The sequence below is a fragment of the Cricetulus griseus genome (assembly GCF_003668045.3).
Source record: "Cricetulus griseus strain 17A/GY chromosome 1 unlocalized genomic scaffold, alternate assembly CriGri-PICRH-1.0 chr1_1, whole genome shotgun sequence".
NCBI classification, from domain to species: domain Eukaryota; kingdom Metazoa; phylum Chordata; class Mammalia; order Rodentia; family Cricetidae; genus Cricetulus; species Cricetulus griseus.
In genome coordinates, this window is record NW_023276807.1 from 70,497,525 (window position 1) to 70,516,945 (window position 19,421).

Here is a 19,421-nt window from a genome sequence, read left to right on the forward strand (position 1 = left end):
CCTGCTTCCCCAGAAGCACTAACAGTCTCTCCCTGCTGGCACAATGGCACCCTGAAAACAGCTTTGTGAAATCTGCCCACTTGCTGGAATCTAAACACCCCGAGTTCCTGATACCCAAGGAGAGCCCTCCATGTTTTGAGGATACAATGAGAAGCCATCTGATTTCTTCTGAAATATTTCTAAGAAGTATTCTTTTGGGTTATTTCTTTTTATTATATTTTTATTATTTAAAATAATTTCTAAATTTAATATACTTTGATCATATTCTTCCCCTCCTCCAACTCCTTCTAGATCTTCACCCTCCCTACCCACCAAACTTTAATTGCTTTCTCAAAAAATAAAAATAAACGAAGCACACACAAACTCAACACAACAACAAAATTTCTCAAAACCAAGAGAACAAAATAAAACAACACCCTAACTGAAAACAACAACAAAATAAACACAAACTGCACCAAACTTTAACCAAATAAAAGAACACACCAAAAACTGTAGAGTTGCTGGATGGTGGTGGCACAAGCCTTTAATCCCAGAGGTAGGTGCATCTCAGTGAGTTTGAGGCCAGCCAGGTCTACAAAGTGAGTTCCAGGACAGCTAGGACTGTTACACAGAGAACCTGTGTCTTGAGAAACAACAGCAGCAACAACAAAAACCAACAAACCAAACAAACCAACAAAAAACAAAAAAACAACAACAACAAAAAACTATGGAGACCATTATATGTTGGCCAACTATTCCTGAACTTGAGGCCTGTCTGGGTGTGGTTGATAAACCCTGTGTCACTCCATGAGAAAACTGATCTTCCATCTCCCAGCAGGCATAAACAGCAGTTCAGTTGTTATCCTTTGCCCTAGTGGCCAGATTTTCATTCATTCATTCATTCATTCATTCATTCACTCATTCATTTTTTAAAAATATAATGAAACAAAATATAATATAATAAAAAATTATCTAATCGAAGTTGAACAAGACAAACCAACAGAAGAAAAAGAAGGCAAGAGAAGGCACAAGAACCATAGACTCGCTTGTTTGCACCCTCAGAAACCCCTGAAACACTAAGATGGATGCCACAACATATAGCTGGGGACCTAGTGCAGCCCTGCCCCATGCCTGTTCTTTGCTTTGAAAATTTAGGCTTATAAGAATTTCTAAGATGATTTTCATTAAAAAAAATCTAATGTTACATAGAGAATTGTTACCAGAAACATGACTTTTGCCATGACTGAAAATGAAAATTGCTCTCAGAATTTATTGAGAGGTCAGCTTAGTAAATGCCATCCTAAGGTTTGTTATGCACACTGTCCTTTGATATTGACAATTCTAAAATCCAGGTCCTGGAAGGCTAGGCTTAGAGTATAGAAGCTTCTTCAGAGCCTCAGGGATGCCAGGGATGGGGCCAGACTTTAAATTCTGTGTATTCACTCTATAGCCTAAGTTGAGGATTTTTTTTTTTTTTGGCAGAATATTTTGGATGGAAGAGAAAGGTAAAAAGCACCTTGAAAAGCACCATGCTCCAAAGCCACAGAGAAACCCTATCTCGAACCCTCCCCCCCCAAAAAAAACAAAACACATTGTTAAGATGGACTTTGGGAGCCCATTCCACATAAAGGGCTGCTGCCTGAGCCTACACTCAAGGGGGAAGGCCTAGGCCTTATCCCAAAGGATATGACAGACTCTGAAGACCCCCTATGGAAGGCCTCGCCCTCCCTGGGAAGCAGAAAGGGTATGGGATAAGTAGGGGCAGGGGAGGCAGAGGGAACTGGGATTGACATGTAAAATAATCTTGTTTCTAATTTAAATAAACAATGGAGAAAAAAACTTCTGAAATAAATAGAACAAAAAAATTTTAAAAAGAGTTTTGTGAAAGCTGGGCAGTGGTGGCTCATGCCTTTAATCCCAGAACTTGAGAGGCAGAGGCAGACAGATCTGTGAGTTCGAGACCAGCCTGGTCTACAAGAGCTAGTTCCAGGACAGGCTCCAAAGCCACAGAAAAACTCTGTCTCGAAAAACCATAGTAATAATAATAATAATAATAATAATAATAAATGAATAAAAATAAAAGGGTTTTGTGAAGCTGTACATGTCAGTGAGACCTGGAATCATCAGGTCCAACCACACAAGTCGAAGGAGCAAAGAACAACTGTTAAATAACAGAAATGACCCCAAACAAATGTAGGGCCTGTCTGTTGCTGTGAAAGAACAATGAGAAGCAAGGAATGCCTGTGTAAGCACAAATCCTAGATCTAAGCATAAAGTAAATAAAGTAAAATAAAATTAAATGTACCAGGAGGCAAAGGCAGGGTGATCTCTATACGTTCTAGGCCAGCCAAGGCTGCATAGTGAGAATCCCTCCCTCAAAAAAAAAAAAAACTAATAATAAAGCTTTTTATTCATATGTATTCTTTGTACAAAGTGTTGAGTTCCATAGGGTATTTTTTCTTCAATATATTATGTACTCTGACAATATCCACTCCTGTCCCCTCCTATGAGCCCATCTCCTCTTCCCAATCAGTCCTTCTTCTACTTATGTAAATGTGCTTGTGTGTGTTGGGGGGGTGCTCAGGCGTGGTTTCTCGAACAGGCACACACTTAACATTCTAGGTTCCACATATAAGAGAAAATGTGACATTCATCTTTCGGGGATCTGGCTTATTCTTCTCAACATGATGATCTCTACTTCTGTCAATTTTCCTGCATATGACATGATTTTGCTCTGTATAGCTGAGTAGAAGTCCACTGTATATGTCTGATTTTAAGGAAGGGATAGTTTAGAGTTGCACCATATATGAGGTCTTTAGTCTGACTACAACAGTATTTGATGTCCATCTTCTTGATGAACACACTGGTCATGGTATGGAATGTTTGCTACCTCTCAGTGTTGAATTAAAAATGTACTTACATTTGAAACTTGATACAACAAAGTAACAATGAATTAATCTTGAGCTGTCAAACACAAACTGTTAAAGAAATCCTCCCCTGGCATTTGAAGATGGAAATATAACACTAAAAACTATAAATCTTTATATCCATTTTGGTTTTTCAAGACTGGGTTTCTCTGTGTAACCTTGGCAGTTCTGGAACTCGCTCTGTACATCAGGCTGGTCTTGAACTCAAAGAGATCCGCCTGCTTCTGCCTCCTGAGTGCAGATTAAAGGCCAGCAACACCTGGCTCTAACTTCTTATGTTCTTGGACCACTCTGATTGCAGCAGAGATAGCAAAGCTGCTGGAAGGCACCAAGCCTTAGAAAGTAGCATCCTGCTGGCTGGTATCTCAGCACTCAAGAGTCAGAGATAAGCAGATCTATGTGAGTTTGAGGCCAGCCTGGTATACAGAGTAAGTTCCAGGACAGTTAGGGCTGTTACACAGAGAAACCCTGTCTCTAAAAAGAAAAAAGAAAAAGGAAAAGGAAAGGAAGGAAGGAAAAAAGGAAGAGAGAAAAGAAAGAAGAAAGAAGCATTCCCTCACTTGAATTGGTGCAGAGAACTATTTGTTCTAGTCGTTTTCGTATCCTTGAGATGAAAGTAATCAGGCCTGTGCCAGGGGGAATCAGGTTAGCTCCAATTGAAAACATGGAGAAGTTTGATGGCAGGCTGAATAACTGTGAATAAGGACAGCTTGGAAGAAAAAAAGGAACAGTGTCTACAGCCCTTGAGCCCAAACTACAGAGAATCCAAGCAAGTTATATAGAACTGTCGAATTTGTTCTTAGTTTCCCCAGAAATTGTTCTTGGATAGTTGCTGTTCGTAAGATGCCTCAGCTGGTTATGTGGGTAGTACATGTGCCAAGTGAGTGGACACAGCTCTCATCCTTGCCTCACACTGGAAAAGGGAGGGTGTTAAACAAAGACAAAGCTACATTGCCGAATTTCTAATCCTTCCATTGTTGTTGTTGTGGTGGTGGTGGTGGTGGTGTGTGTGTGTGTGTGTGTGTGTGTGTGTGTGTGTGTGTGTGTGTGTGCATGTCCATGTGTGCGTGTGCATGTGCTATGTGCATGTGCATGACAATTGAAAGAAGCAATGCTGATGAAATCTTAGCATTTATAGCCTTATAGAGCAGCCATAGAGTAACACTGTCAGTAGTGTGAGCACTTTTGATATTAGCAGAATCCAGTCCGACAACTCAGAACATGCTAGAAAGTCATTGGTAAAACATGTCATACTAACTGAAGCTATTAAGGCTACATGCATGACCTTCCTGCTGACTGTTTCTTTAAGTAGGAGACTGCCACAACGCCAATATTTGTGTTCTACCAAGCATATATATTGAAACCTACCACCAAACTGGTAGAAAGATATCATAATTTAGTTCTAGCTGAACTAAATAAAACTCAGCTTTAGCCTATACATTGGAAAAATGTTTTATCATATAGCATGAGAAATCTAACCCTTTTAGAAGAAAATGTCTTTTGAAGAAAAAAATTATTTCAAAAACTGCTCCTCAGAGAATAAAATAGGTTATCAAACTGGCAGTTCAGAAACAGCAACTCAACTATTCACCCAAGTCCATTGCTTCATCAGTAGTACTTAGTCTAGAGAAAGTCTTTGGCCTTTTGAAAACACTTTATTCTTGTAAGAAATTTGAAATCTGTCATTAACTTTTTCTAATTTGTTTGAGAACCATTTAATACACCTCTTATTTTATAATACCCATAGTTGTACAATGAAAGATTTGCTGCACAGTGGACCAAACTCATACAACTGAAGTGTTTCCCAACAGTGGAATATCTAGCCACACCATTTTAAAGATACATAGTCTATTGGAAGAAACAGATATCGATAACAACTGTGAAATTCATTGATAGTGTTTAGTATTTCATGGGTTTAAAAAATACATTTCTCTCTTACACAACTGAAATTACATGAGATGTTTAGCATAGTTTCTTTCTTAGCTAAAGCTGACACTGCTACTCATTAAAGCCTTTCTGAGCTGCCAGAAGATATTTCTCACGGTATACTTCTAGAAATCCATGCCATAATGATATATAAGACAACAGTAACTGATCTGAGAATGGTCACACTTTAGATCTCAAGAATATTTACTCTTAATTATGTCTAAAAGAAAAAGATCACAGTTAGTGAAGAAAATAGTTTACAAAAAGAAATGCCCAAAGGATGAACACAGCTGCCATCACTTAGTATTGGTGTAAGAAAAGCCAATACTCTTCAAGTCAGGACCCTTAAATATTATTCATATGGAAAGTTTGTCTCCGTGTTTAAAATCTATCATCTGCAGTATGGTATCCAAATACTTTTTAATCCAGAGAATTTGAAACATGAAGGAAACCACTAATGTGTGCTGTTTCTCCCTGTATTAGAATCAAACCCCTTTGAGCTTAATCTGATTGACTGTATATTACCTCAACAAAGCTAAGTCTAATATAATCAAAGTAATGTAATTTTGGATGGTTATGACTGGTTCACATGAAAAACATCACACACAGAGCTTTCCTCCTATAACACAAATTTCCCACATGTGTCCTGACAATTTTTTGGTAATCACATGAAACACAAAGGACAGCCAGACTTGTAAAAACCACTGCAACAGAGGAGCACTCACATAGCTCAGTGTTTACAAGACTGAGAGGGTGTGTTTCCATGCCTATAAACATGAATAGCTCAGAAAAATTTTCTGCTTCCTATTTCTTTCTAGTTCCCATAACCTGAGATACATTTTTCCAACTCTATGCAATCTTCAAACCCAGTTGAATGATTCTGGTCCCATGGTTGGGACAATTACAGAAGTTGTCTCTTCCCGCTTGTGAAGTGGAAGTCTATATTTGAAAATAATTACTGATTCCTCAAATAACTAACTAGTCCTGTTATTTTTGTTATTGCCAAGGAGACAGACATCACATGGTAGAATCACAGCACACTGCCAGTTTGGAGACCACACGGCTTCTGTAACTGAAAAAGCTGAATGTACAACCAATAGATAATGAAGTCAGACAATCGTTTTATCACTTACCTAATACATATTTTGTAGTGTTATCAAAGCCAAACTATATTGAAATTTACAGGTGCTCTGTGGCAAACATAAGGAACTACTTTATTTGATTGATAACTCATTATTTGGGGCTGGAGAGATGGCTCAGAGGTTAAGAGTATTAACTGTTCTTCCAGAGGTCCCAAGTTCAATTCCCAGCAACCACATGGTGGCCCACAGACATCTATAATGAGATCTGATAACTCATTATTTTTAAACTTTGTGGTAATTTTGTTCAGTTCCTCCAACTGAGTCTGGGCTTCCCTTACTCATCTAAAATGTGTTATCTCTCCTAGATTCACAAAGAAATCTAGTGGTTACTTTTATGGAAATCTAACACTACACAGGAGTCTATAATTCATGTTTATTTTACAGCTGTTCATAACAGCTAAGCTGAGGAATTCAGTCCATCAAAAAATGAACACTTCAAAAAGTGGCATGTATATATAATGAACTCTTATTCTGGCATAAAACAAATTATGTCATTTTCAGGAAAATGGATGGACTGCAGATCATTAAATTAAGTGAAATACAACAGAATCAGGAAGATAAATATGCATGTTTGGTCACATATTTGTACTCTACATTTACACACACACACACACACACACACACACACACACACACACACACACACATATATATATACATATTACATATATATAGCATGATATATACAACACACATACATGACATTATAACACAGTCACACAAACACTTGTAACACAAAAGTAAATGGGGGAGGATTATTTGGAAAGAGGAAAGAGCCCATATAATGTTGTCTGACAAAACTTTTCCTGGGGAGATGAGACACACCTGTCTACTCAGTCCAGATAAAGAACTCATGACAGACCAAAGTATGGATTCCATCAAAGTCCAACTTGATGAACCATAGGGCCTTTTATTGGGGTTACTTAGAGGAGCAGTAATGACTCAAAGACAGCTGCATCGCCAAAGCACACTCTGGCCTTGGTGATGTCTCACAAAACTGGGAACCTGGAACAGACTGTATGGCCTGCAGACAGCTCAACATGTTGGCAAGTGTACTTTCCAAGTGACTCAGTTGGTCCAAACCTCTTCCAGGCATCTGGTCTCACCTCAGAGTCTTCCTTACGGATTTTCTTCCTTCTGTCTGAGGGGCACTCAGAACTTTTATTGCTTTCTCTGGCAGGGAGGGATTTACTGAATCTAATCTGTCTTGGGGACTTCCTGAAGTTACTTTGAATGTTTACCTTCCTGTTTAAGTGGCTTCTGGAGGATGGAATGTTTCAGTCTCAGAGGAAACTGTTACACAACACATAGAAAGGATGGTAAAGGGACAATGTGTGTGAGAGGCATGGGTGGGTGTTCTATATAGGGTCAAAGGATGTGGTATCCTATATGAAACTACTATAATGAAACCTGTCACTTTATCTAGCTAATGTACATTAATTCTTAATTTAAAATAAAAACCATGATGTTGCCTAATGAGCAAAAGTTTCTTGCAGGGATACCATTCAGAGTTTCATGGGGAACAGCCTTTGCCATGTCAATTTCTCTCTCTCCTCTTTTACTTTAGAGTGACCTACACAATGGCATACAATTGGTTACCCGCCTATTTGGACAGGAATCTAGCTCTTTGGAAACAGGTGTGTCCTTTAAAGAACAGTGCCGCTGGGATGAACTTGTACCTTCCCAAGGGAGCTCTTTTAAGTAGGAGATCACCTATAAAAACAACAACTACATATAGAGACAAACATAACCAGCTGTCTGGGGGTCACTGTGACAGTGCCATGACAGATACCCTGACAAAGAGCAAGGCAGGGGAAGAGAGGGCTTCCTTAGCTTACAGTTCCATGTTAGATGCCATTATTTGGAGGAAATTCGGGTGGAAATTCAAGCAGCTACTACACCATACCCACCGTCAAGAGCAGAGAGGGAACACAGGTCCTCCATTGCTCTTGCTTGCTTGGGGTGCTAGCTTCCTTTATTCTCCCACAGCTCAGAGCCCTCCGGTGCGGGGCGGGCGGGGGGGGGGGGATAATGCCACTCTGATTGGTCTGGGTCTGGTACATAAATTAGCAGCCAGGACACTCTCCCATAGATTTGCCCATAGGCCAACCTGTTTAGACAATTCCTGAAAAGTCTCTCTCCTCAGGTGTCGACTTTCAGAACTAACCTACATGTCTGCCATCTAGAATTGTTAATACGAACATCTTGTTAGAAATTATGAAATCATTTTGAAAGTAATTATTCACTGCTGAAAAGTACACAAAAGCTAAAACCATGAAGAGATACTGGTTGTTCAAGTAGAGGTAGGAAGTCCCTCCCCTAGTATCCTGCATGGATCTGATACTCAGAAAGCTGTCCCATGTACTTTTTCAACATACCAACCAGTTTTATAATAACAAATTACATGTATTATTCATTCATTTTCTCTGTATATTTCACCACAATGAATAACTCTAGAGAACAGACTCAACGTTGAATTTGGCTGTGCTGACTGCCTTGGCTTTCTGGCTCTTATTTCCCAAAACTTCAAGCTCAACCACAACAGGGTTCAGAGATTTGATTATCAAATCAGTATTTTCATTTTTAAAGACATTTTTGGAAATTGAACAGATTCCAGCTCTTGCAACACATACCCATTGGGGTGGGGGAGGGGAGGGAAGACTTACCATTGAAGCAGAGGAGAGGAGGGGAAAAAAAAAAAAAACATTGAGAGAAGACTGGGTCAAAGATCATCTAACAGCAGCCAGCTGTTCTAGGAAGGAGCCCGCCTTTGCCCGGTAGGAGGCTCAAGTTTACCTAAGTGGTGGAGTTCTACACTGCATTCCTTCACAGACATGGTGCAGCCTGCAAGTCATAACTATGCCAGGATACTCAGCCAACACTGGACGTTTCCTACTTAGCAGATACCACAACTTCCCTTCACTTGGATTGGATTATGGAGATCAAGGAAGGGCACTCAAAAAGAGTATTGGCATTTTTATTTTTAATATAAAACCTTTATCCAAGAAAATCCTCATGTTACAATGTTAGGTGTTAAGTTTGTGTGCGTTATCCTCAGATTTCTAAATTTTAAGATTGTTAAATGCATCCTGGATGGACCCTAAACTCCCAAGTCCCATCCGGTGTTGAGCTCCTAGATGAGTATTAGCCTGGTTTCTTCTTGTGGCCTGGTGCCACATAATTAAAGGAAGATTTACTCATAGAGGTTTTCCACCAGGCTCTGAACTATCTTTGCAAACCTGTCTAATTCAAAACCAATTCTAAAATAATGGATAAAAACAAAGGAGATTGGCCCAAGTTGTTCAATAATTATTTGGAGATATGGTTATGGGTCTTGAACCATCATGGTCATGGCACGCTTGTGATCTTTGGACCCTTGTGGCTCTGGTACCCTATTTATGTTTTCACCACTATTTTATTCTACTGTTGACATAGATAAATGTTATCCACAAAATGATCAACATAGTGAGTTCTTCAAGAATTTTGTCTTTCTAGAATCTAAACCAGGTATCTCCACAGTGGGGATTGAACCTGGGACAGTGTGCATGCAGGGTGAAAGCTATACCACTGAACCATCCTCTCAGCCTCCTTCTTCCCTTGATTTGAGGTCAGGTTCACTAAGCTGCTTCCTGCTGGGACTGAACTCATTCTGTATCCCAAGCAAGCCTGGGATTTGTAATCTTCCTTCTTTGGCTCCAGAGTAGCTGGGATGATAGCCCTGTGCAGCAGGCCCTGTTCAAGAAGTGTTTTGTTTGGCAGCAAGTTATTTGAAAGAATTCATCATCTTAAGGCTCTAAAGATGCTTTTATATGGATTGTGGAATGAATAAAATCATAGCTGGTGAGGGCTCAAAGCACAAACCAATGTGATACCGTGTGTATAAGGAAACCGGATTATGTAACATTTTCCAATCGTATTGCTTTAGTTTTTTTTTTTTTTAATTAAGACTCTTTCCTAACACATTTAAGGGATTAAAAGTGAATTGTTAACTATGATAAACTATTTGGCAATTTTTTAATCCTGGATTTCCCCACATTTCTGTTTATTATAGTGTAATAAAAACGGCCTTATAAAATACATTAAGATTAATAAAATGTAATTTGAGATTCCAAATAAATGAAAAAACAAAATTCATGCCAAAATATTAAGTTTTAAGATTAAGTATAAGTAATATTTGTCCCTGGAGGACTCAGAGGATTGGCAAGTGGACTGAAGGTCAGGGCTGCCCTCCCTTCCTTCTCTGTTGTGAGATGAGCCTGCAGATGCCAGTAACTCAGAAACACACAGCAGATCACATATAAGAGCCTTGTTGGACATTTTGAAAGCAAAAGGAACACCCCAAATGTGTAACAAAAATTTACAAAAGTACATATAATTTTCTCAATAAAAAAGAGAGAGAGAGAAACTTTACCACAATAAACACCAACTGGAAATCCTTGTGTTTCAGATAACTATCATGTGTTCATAGGAAATCATTCTGGTAACTGATAACAAAACAAAATTTCCCTATTCAAAGGATAATATATAAAACAACAGTCAATACTTTAATTGGCAGGGAACACAGATATGAGACTCAAATCTGCAACTTTCCATACTGGGTTTATGAATGTAAGAAAAATATATGTAAACAAAATATGGCACACACACACACACACACACACACACACACATATATATAATAAATTGTCAATATACTGTTCTCTGAATTGTACAAATTATTAATTATTTGCCCTCCCCCAATTGCATCAATCTGAAATATTTGGATGCATAAAATCATCTTCAGAAGCCAGGGAGGGTACCAGAGAGGGCTCAGATCACTGTAGCATCCTGACCCGACTATGCATTGATGTCCATTAAAATGTAAAACTACTTATTCCATCCAAAGCACATAGACAAAACAATAAGCTAGTGATAACGTCATCTCACATGAATCCAATCATGCATCAAGAACTCCGTGTGACAAGTTCACCAGCACAATAGTTATGGAGAAGAGTTGAAAACTTTTGTGTAAGACAACAGTCTGAAGGGGAAATGAAGAAAGGAGGAAGGGATGACAGTGCGAGAGGATTTACCACAACAAAAGGCAAAGGGATTAATGAGTCAAGGCAGGGGAGCCTGAGTCATGACAAAAGCCACTCATTACTTAGGCAGCCAGGGGCAAATGTACTTTAACTTGATAAACCAGAGGAAACAAAAGTCATGTTAACACACATGGCAGCATTTCTGTACAGAGTTGGAGGAAACACAAGATTCAGTGAAAGTATTTACATCGATGTCAAAACTGTGAAAGGTTAGGACAACCAACAATAAAAATTAGCAAAGATAAAACTGGAGATGAAATAAAAACTAGAACCATGTGGAAAATATTTATAATTAGTAAATAGGGTCCACATTCAAATAAATTTGAGAAGCTATTTGAAGCTATAAAAGCATCACAATGGAGGTTTAAAGGCGAAGTGGCAGGGAGCGTGTAGAAACCTGTCATCCCAAAGATTTCACAATAAGGAACTCACTTGAATAATGAATGTATGATTCTATCCAATGCATAATTCAACAGAAACAAGAGATACACAAAAAATATGCATCATGTATCAGAGTAATAATTAAAATCATTTTTAAAATGAATAGTAAATAAGATTAATTACTAAGAAGCCGGTGAGATGCTTGCTGTAAAATAAACAAAATATAGCAGGGTGTACATCCTTGTACCATAGTATGTGCACCATTACTACATGCACTGTGATTATGTGCTATTATTCCATACGCCATGACATATGGGATATTATTACATGCTCTGTAACCATGTGCTGTTATCTCATGCCTTGTGGTATATGTACTGTTATTACATGCACCATGGCATATGTGCTATTATTATACGTTGCAGTATATAAGTTGTAATTATTTCAGTTCACAGTACATACAGTAAATTTCAAATTTGTGGAAGATTTTTTGGCACTGCAATGAATATAATATGTTTATACCCTTTCGCATGTTACTTAGCAATTCAAGAATTTCTGCTGTTTATATGGCTTTAAGTGATTTTTTTAACTCTGGCTATTGGGTAAAATGTTTTCATATGAGTAAAAAGTAGACAACAGCAAGGGTGTTTAAACTGTGTTGTTAACAAACAGGTATTGCCGCTGTTTCTCTCATGAAGCAATGAGGATTTTAGTAAACTCCCAACTCTGCAAAATACTAGGGAGTGGAGTCACTACAGAGTGATCACACGGAAATTATACTGCATACGGGAAGGTGGGCATTGAAGAGTCGTTGCTATCTCTATGTCGTGCACACCCTTGGGAACCGCTTCCTGACTGAGACCCAGGTGTACACGTCACTGTGGCAGGAGGAGCTCCTCTCCATGCACTCTTGTCCTCTGTCATCTCCCATAGAAGTCCTACTGTCCACACAACCTGTTTATTGGAGGACGAGACGCGCCATGCAACCTATTGCATTTGCTATAAAGCCACACAAACCGCTTGGTACACCATGGCAGTAGTTGCAGATGTGCACACCCCCAGCTCCTAATTGCTGTACCCCAGCCATACCTGCTTCCTCTGGTCCCTGGAAAGCGCGTTTGTTCCTGTGACTGACGCTGGAGTTGTGGGTTCGCGGAGCTATCGGTGCCAGGAGCTAGGAAGAGAGACACCCACCCGGTTATTGGACGTGCAGCCATGGAACAGCGCGCCTGGGGCTCCGTGACGGGCAGAGGAGAGGTGAACTCACGTTGGCTTCTGCGGTGGCCCCTGGAGCCCCTGGGGCGGCTGGTGCTCCTGCAACCCGGTAGCCCTGCAGCTCCATGCGCAGGCTCATCAGGTCAGCTTGCAGAGCAGCAAACCGGTACAAGGACGTCACCGTGAGGCCGCAGGACAACAGAGCCAGCAGGAGAGTAGCAGCCAGAAGCCTTCCATCCCTGCAGACCCCAACCCAGGCACACGCCTTCTGCGGAGTAATGGAAACACACCCCACTTTCATTTCTTCTTCTTTCTCAGGGCAAGAAGAAAGGCACGGTGGATGGGTCTCTGCAGACTCATCCATTCCTTCGAAGGTCTGGGCCTTTGGAGTAAGTGACCACGGGGGTGGGTCATTTCCTGTCATCTGTGTCTTTAGAGGCTCCCCTAGGAGCGCTCTCCTGACTCTCTTCTACATCTTTCGCTATCCTGAAGTAGGTTCTCTGGCTCAGGCCTTCCATGGATTGCTCAATCTGCCTTCCTCATTTCACTTTCAGTTTTTGTAAGATTTTTCATGCCCCCTCAACACAGTCCTGCTCCGGGAGATGTGAGGCCTCCGACATGGCTGCAAGGGAACGGGGTGGGGAAGCTTGGGGCCCAGACTGGCTCATTCCGGACAGAATTTTTAACACAAGAGTTTGCTGAAGGTGCTTTCCCTTCAGCATGCCTTTGAGAACTCGTCTACTTGGACCACATGGTTCTGAAGAAGGGGAAAGGGATACCGAAGGCCTGCTGGTGTAATAAAAGATAATTAATGTGCAAGTCAGATAAGCTCAGTGCTCGAGCACAGAACAGCACTTGGCTGCAGGGTAACAAATTTAACAGCTCCCTAGTGGAAGATGAAATGAAGTGCCATACAGCAGACTGAACTCCACCCGAACTTCTCAGCTCTCATCTAGACAGTGCAATAAGGAGAACACGCTACAGATCTATTTAAAAGTGGGGTGGATTTCAGGGAAGCATGGCTCCCTTTTTGCCTTCTGAGATAATGTTGGAGAGTCACCAGCCTCAGTCCCCGCCTGAACCGTGTCCAGGAATTGATGCACAATTTCCACGATGATATTACTAGAATGTCCTGAATCCATGGCTGGACTTGGTGGCATGCAGGCACTAAAAATTCATTTCAGTCTTTCCTGGTCTGGAAGGTTGGGTTAGGATCCAGTACCTCAATGTCAGTTCATCTTTCAGCATAGGCTACTGAGCACTTACTTAGTCTGCATAGTCCCCCTTTACCTAAACCTGACTGCTGAGTCTCATGCTACCTTCCCGTATAAACTTAGGAAGAAAGTCCCAGGAACAAAAACACACAGAGGCAAGGACTCCAGAGGTAGGCTTCCCTAGCACCAATTCCACTTCTACCTCTTGTCCTCCCTATGTCAATGACAGAACCTCTGTGTGGATCAATTTCTTCTTGTGTTACATAGAATGATGGGAGTGTGTGTCCCTGGGGCTGCTAAAATGTAGGAGGTAGCAAATGGTCACATTCACCATGCTTCCATTTTTTATTCATTCCTTTCAAAGCACAGACGGAGTGTTTTTGCTCTTATGGTCAGTTCTGAAAATGATATTTTTGTATGTGTAACATCTGCATCTCTCCCCGCCCCCAACCAGGACACATCTTCCCTTATGCAAGGTATCAAAGGGTGTCCTCTGTTGAGTTGTCATTTGCTGTCACACTCTCAAGCAATGCTTTCTCATTGGAGTTGGTATCTTTTCTTCCTTTCTCTTCTGAGAGTTCTAAGGAACCTTTAAAGCAGTTGCTGCAATCTTTACCCTAAAATGATTTGCTCTCTACTCTCCCAAGTGGAAGTAAACCAGTGTGTGTTTGTGTGTGTGTGTGTGTGTGTGTGTGTTAGTCTGGCATCAAACAATACTTGTGCTATCATGTCCTAGGTCACTGAGTAAGCATAAGGCATTATGGATAATGACCCCTGGTATAAAGTGGGAATTCTTTAAAGACCTTCACACTAAAAAAATTAAGACTCACTCTTGAGACTTATTGATAGGACAGGATTGCATGAGACAGGAGGACTGTGGGTTCGAGGTTAGCCTTGGCTCCATAGGAAAAACCCTGTTTCAAAATCATGCATATATCTCTAACATGTTCTAACATTACCTAATTACATACAGAAATTAAATGATACAAAGGAGTGCAAGAGGAAGAGATGGCACCTTTCTCCATGTTCTTCTGTATAACTATCCAGAGGCAATTAACTCACTGGGCTAAAGGTTGTCCTTTGTCTTCTTTGCTCTATTGGGCAAAGAACATCATAGTCAAGCTCCTCAAGAGAAAGCCCAGACCGATCTGAGTTCAGATAATTTTGGAATCAAAATCCAACATTGGCTCATGCAGTGGTGTCACTGTATATCAATGGCTGCTGCTTCTTCCAACAAAGGTTACCAGGGAGGTGCTGGTGAGCAAGCACCATTGTTTCTACTACCTCCATGGAGATCACACAAAAACAGCTGTAAAGTTTGTTACATTTATAGCTATTGGATTTCTTAAGAGATGTGAAAGACACAGTTATCTCTCCACAACTTGAATGTCTGTTTGCTCAGAGGAAATGGTTTGGTGCTGATTTAATCAGAACTTCACTAAATAAAGAGTGCATTCTTATTTCTTGACTACCACAGAGCACTAGTGTATGTTTGCTTGACAGGTTATCTTCCATCCTTAGACAGTTTTTTATGTGTCTTACATATAAGGCATGTCTCTTTGGATAGTTAGGTCTTGTTCTAATGCAGTGAGTTGATATTCATCTTTTAATTGTTGTATTGAGAACATTTGCATTAGGTCATTGTTGAGAAGGGATTGCCATTTCCTGTGGGTTTGTTGGTAGTTCAGGATGGTGGGACTACTAAGGATTTCCTCCCCTCCTTTGAGTACTGGGGGTTTCCTGATTTGATGTGTTGGCCATGATGGGTCTCAGGTCTCCTTTGATTGTACATTGCTCTCATGAGTATGTTCTTTCCTGTGTTTTACTGAATGAGACTGTCTTTTTTCCTTCTCCCTGTATGGTATTCAGACAGATCTTTTCTGCAGCACTGGCTCCACTGCCGTGGGTTTTGATAAAAGGGACTGCGCTATAAAGAAGTGCAGGTTGAGTACTCAGCATTGAATAGGACTTGGGTTTCAATACCTTCTATCCAAACATCACACACATCAAGGCTTTAGGAACATCCTGAAAGGGGAAGAAAGTAGTAAAAACCAGAGGATTGGGAGGAGTGCTGTGAAATACTGTCTCCTGACCATGACACTCACAAATTCACAACACCTGTGGTTATCTGCTCAAGATCTACACAAGACCAAGCCAGCCAAAATTCTGGTATTGACTTGTTAGGTTTTCTCCAGGCTCCACCCCGTACTGAGGAGTTATTGGTTGTTTCTGCTAGAGGGAGAAACATTCTTTTGTTGCTTTGTGGCCACTGATCAGATTCTCATACTCCAATGGATGACCTACTCTAATGTATTAAGCGCTACACCTGATTGCAACTATGCTTCTATTTTCTACCATCTGATTTTCACCAGAATCAATCATACTTAGTGCTACACTCTCCTGAATTTCTGAAACGGTGTGGCAAAGCAGGCTGCATTCCTTCACAGATAATACAACCATATCACCTTGGAATTCTGTTATAACAATATAAAGTTAAGAATGGCTTTGGAAACTGTCATTATCTACTGGGACCTGAATGTGTACCTCCAAAGCTTCCTGTGGACAATCTCTTACCAGTGTAACACTAGCAGAAGATAGACTTACAGAGACATGTGTTCTGACAGTGTGAAAGGAAATGGTGAACAGAATGACCCCAGTCAATCACACAGACATGTATACACTAGGACTGCCACAGAGGGGAAAGGAACAGGAAAATATTCAGAGAAATAATGGCTGTAAACTTACCAGTGAAGTGTGGGACTGGGGCCCTCTGGAGGCATGTGGGCCACAAGAACTCCACACTCATGAATGGATCCCTGCTGATTATAAATGGGCAGGAGACTGAATTTCCACTCTTGTTTTTGTTTTACATACCTTTGTCTTTTGACACAGGACAATGCCTCCAGAGCCCCACCCCCACCCCATAGGTAAAACATCTTGACATTGGATTCCTAGCTTCTAGAACCACAAGTCAAATGAGTTTCTTTTCTTTACAGACAACCAAGCTTCTGGCATTGTGTAATAACAAAACATCAAGTATTAGGACAGACATGAAAATATCCCTGGGTTATCTAAAAAAAATGAGGATCTAGTGGAGCTGAGTAACTAGGTTTTTTATAGCTTTACTTTTTTTTTCTTTTTTGTAATTTACTTTTTACATTCCAATCCCAGTTCCCCCCTCTTTCCTTCCTTCTCCCTCCCTCCATCCGCCCTCCTCTCATCTTCTCCACAGAGAGGGTAAGGCCTCTCATAGGAAGTCTACTAAGTCTGTCCCATCATCTATTTGAGGCAGGACCAAGGCACCTCTCCACCCCACACCCCTGTGTCTAGGCTTGGTATGGTATCTCTCCATATAGAATGGATTCCACTAAGTCAGTTTGTGCATTAGTGTTAGGTCTTGGACCCACTGCCGATGACCTCATATATTGTCCCAGTCACACCATTGTCACCTATATTAAGGGTTACATTAAGGGTTAAGTACAGCTGTACTTTGTACTAGTAATCTTTTCATATCCATTGTCTTGTGTTACTTCCATGGACAAGGTGACTATTTTCTGTGATCTCGTAATTCCAATGCAGTTCACACCCATGTTCTCTGTTTCTGATTGTCTAATATTTTACATAAACACATTATTAGTCCCAAACTGAAACCACATGTGTATGTTCTCTTATCTGGCTTTTTGTATAACGGAAGGGAAGACAGGAGATGGCTGATGCATTTTACCAACCTTTTTTTTTTTTTTAAAGATTTTATTTACTTATTATGTATACAACATTCTGCTTCCATGTATATCTGCACACCAGAAGAGGGCTCCAGCTTTCATTACAGATGGTTGTGAGCCACCATGTGGTAGCTGGGAATTGAACTCAGGACCTCTGGAAGAGCAGCCGGTGCTCTTAACCTCTGAGCCATCTCTCCAGCCCCTTTACCAACCTTTCTAATTGTATAGTTCTTAATGCTGGGTTTGTACATGCATCAATCTGATGTGAATTTACTGTACATTATTTCCTGCAAATAACACCTGGCATTTCCTGAGAAGTGGGTCTAATAGCAATGTACTGGACTCTCATTTTAGGGATAATGTTCTCTTTCATTTCTGAGAGTTTTCCCAATTATACAGTTTCTCAACAGCACCTGTCTAGCACATGAGCCTTCAGTCCCCTCACCTTCTATCCACCATGGTTCCCAATGATCAGGGTGTTCTTGGTCTCATAATTAATTTGCTGCGTTCTCTTGGTGCTGTCTTAACACTTTCTCTCAGGGTTTTTACTAAATGTTTCTATGTGCTGGTCACTATGTGTTCATGTATCATAGTTCATCAATATCCTTAAATATGGATATTGATATTTTTCATCTAATTTCTTAAGTTTTCAGCCATTGCCTCTTTGGATATTTTTCTGCTACCACCTTTTCTCTGGCACTTCCATTGTGCTCAGATTGCCAACAGCTCTGAATCTCTATTCACTTTCTTCCTTTTTCTGTGCTCTTCAGATTGCATTGTCTCTACCAACTGATCTTTCTGAGATATTGTTAAAATGCGCAGTGGACATTTAGTTCAGTTCAGTTGTATATTGGAACTCTAGAATTCCTATCAGACTAATTAACAAATCCCTATCATTTTGTGATTTTTTCTATTTGATGGGAAGCTGGGTTTTGTTTTCAATGGGAAGCTTTTTAAGAAAACAATGTCAATATTTATGCTGCTTGTGCTAACATGTCTGGCATGTGTTTTCAGTATTGCTGAGCAAGCCTCTTGTGGATCCACGAAGAAGTCAGTTTCTACAGCACAGTTAAAGCCTGCAACAGTGACTTTCATAATGGAAAGTGTGCTCACTAATGTCCTGAAACAATCCTGGGCTGATCTTTGTTCTCCTCTGTTTAGATGTGAGAAGTATGACAGACACAGTAAAGGGACCACAGATTGTCACCAGAGACCTAGCTCTCTCCACATGCTTGAGCTGAAGCAGGCTTTCTCCAACACACTTCATTCCTTCCGACTCAGCTAAAAGCACCCTCATGAGGACATTTCTACCAAGTCTCATCAAAGTAATCTCAACTTTCTATAGTATGACACTAAAATTTCCTTCCACCTCTTCTATGGTCCACTTCCAGAATTACACTTCCCTGGGACTAACCCCCTCCTTCTTTGTATCAGTCCACATGAATTCTCTGCTCAAGCTGTAGGGAGGTTAACAAAACCCTGCGAATATAACAGGATTCCATTTCTGTCAACTTGCTGGTGTCAGTGGGACCACACTCCATGCTGAGTCTACTTCTTACCTCTTCTGTCTTTTTTGGCTTGTGGTCTGGTCATTAGTATTCATTTCCACCTCTACATTATCCTATTTTCTGGTGTCTGCTGTCTCTCTCTGCTTCTTTTGGAACACCTTTAGATTCAGGGTTCACCCAGACAGTCCAGAATAATCCTTCCCAAGTCATACTTTTTAATCACATCTGCCATGACTCTGTCCTTACAAGTTAGATATAAAATGCCAGGATTAGAGACATCTAGTTTTGGAGTCATTAATAACCCAACTAAAAAACCAAGGATCACCTAT

The 19,421-nt window shown here is 40.5% G+C and overlaps 1 protein-coding gene across 1 annotated transcript in view; it reads right to left on the reverse strand.

Annotated features, from left to right (window-relative positions):
- Tnfsf13b (TNF superfamily member 13b) overlaps positions 1-17,010 on the reverse strand; it is a 30,137-nt gene extending 13,127 nt beyond the window's left edge. The window contains exons 1-2 of the mRNA XM_027387884.2: positions 12,701-17,010; positions 12,523-12,607 (exon numbers count right to left, since the gene is read on the reverse strand). Coding sequence (XP_027243685.1) covers positions 12,523-12,607; positions 12,701-13,072 — 457 coding nt within the window. The 5' untranslated portion in view covers positions 13,073-17,010. The remainder of the gene's footprint in view (positions 1-12,522; positions 12,608-12,700) is intronic.
- Between the last annotated feature and the right edge of the window lie 2,411 nt (positions 17,011-19,421).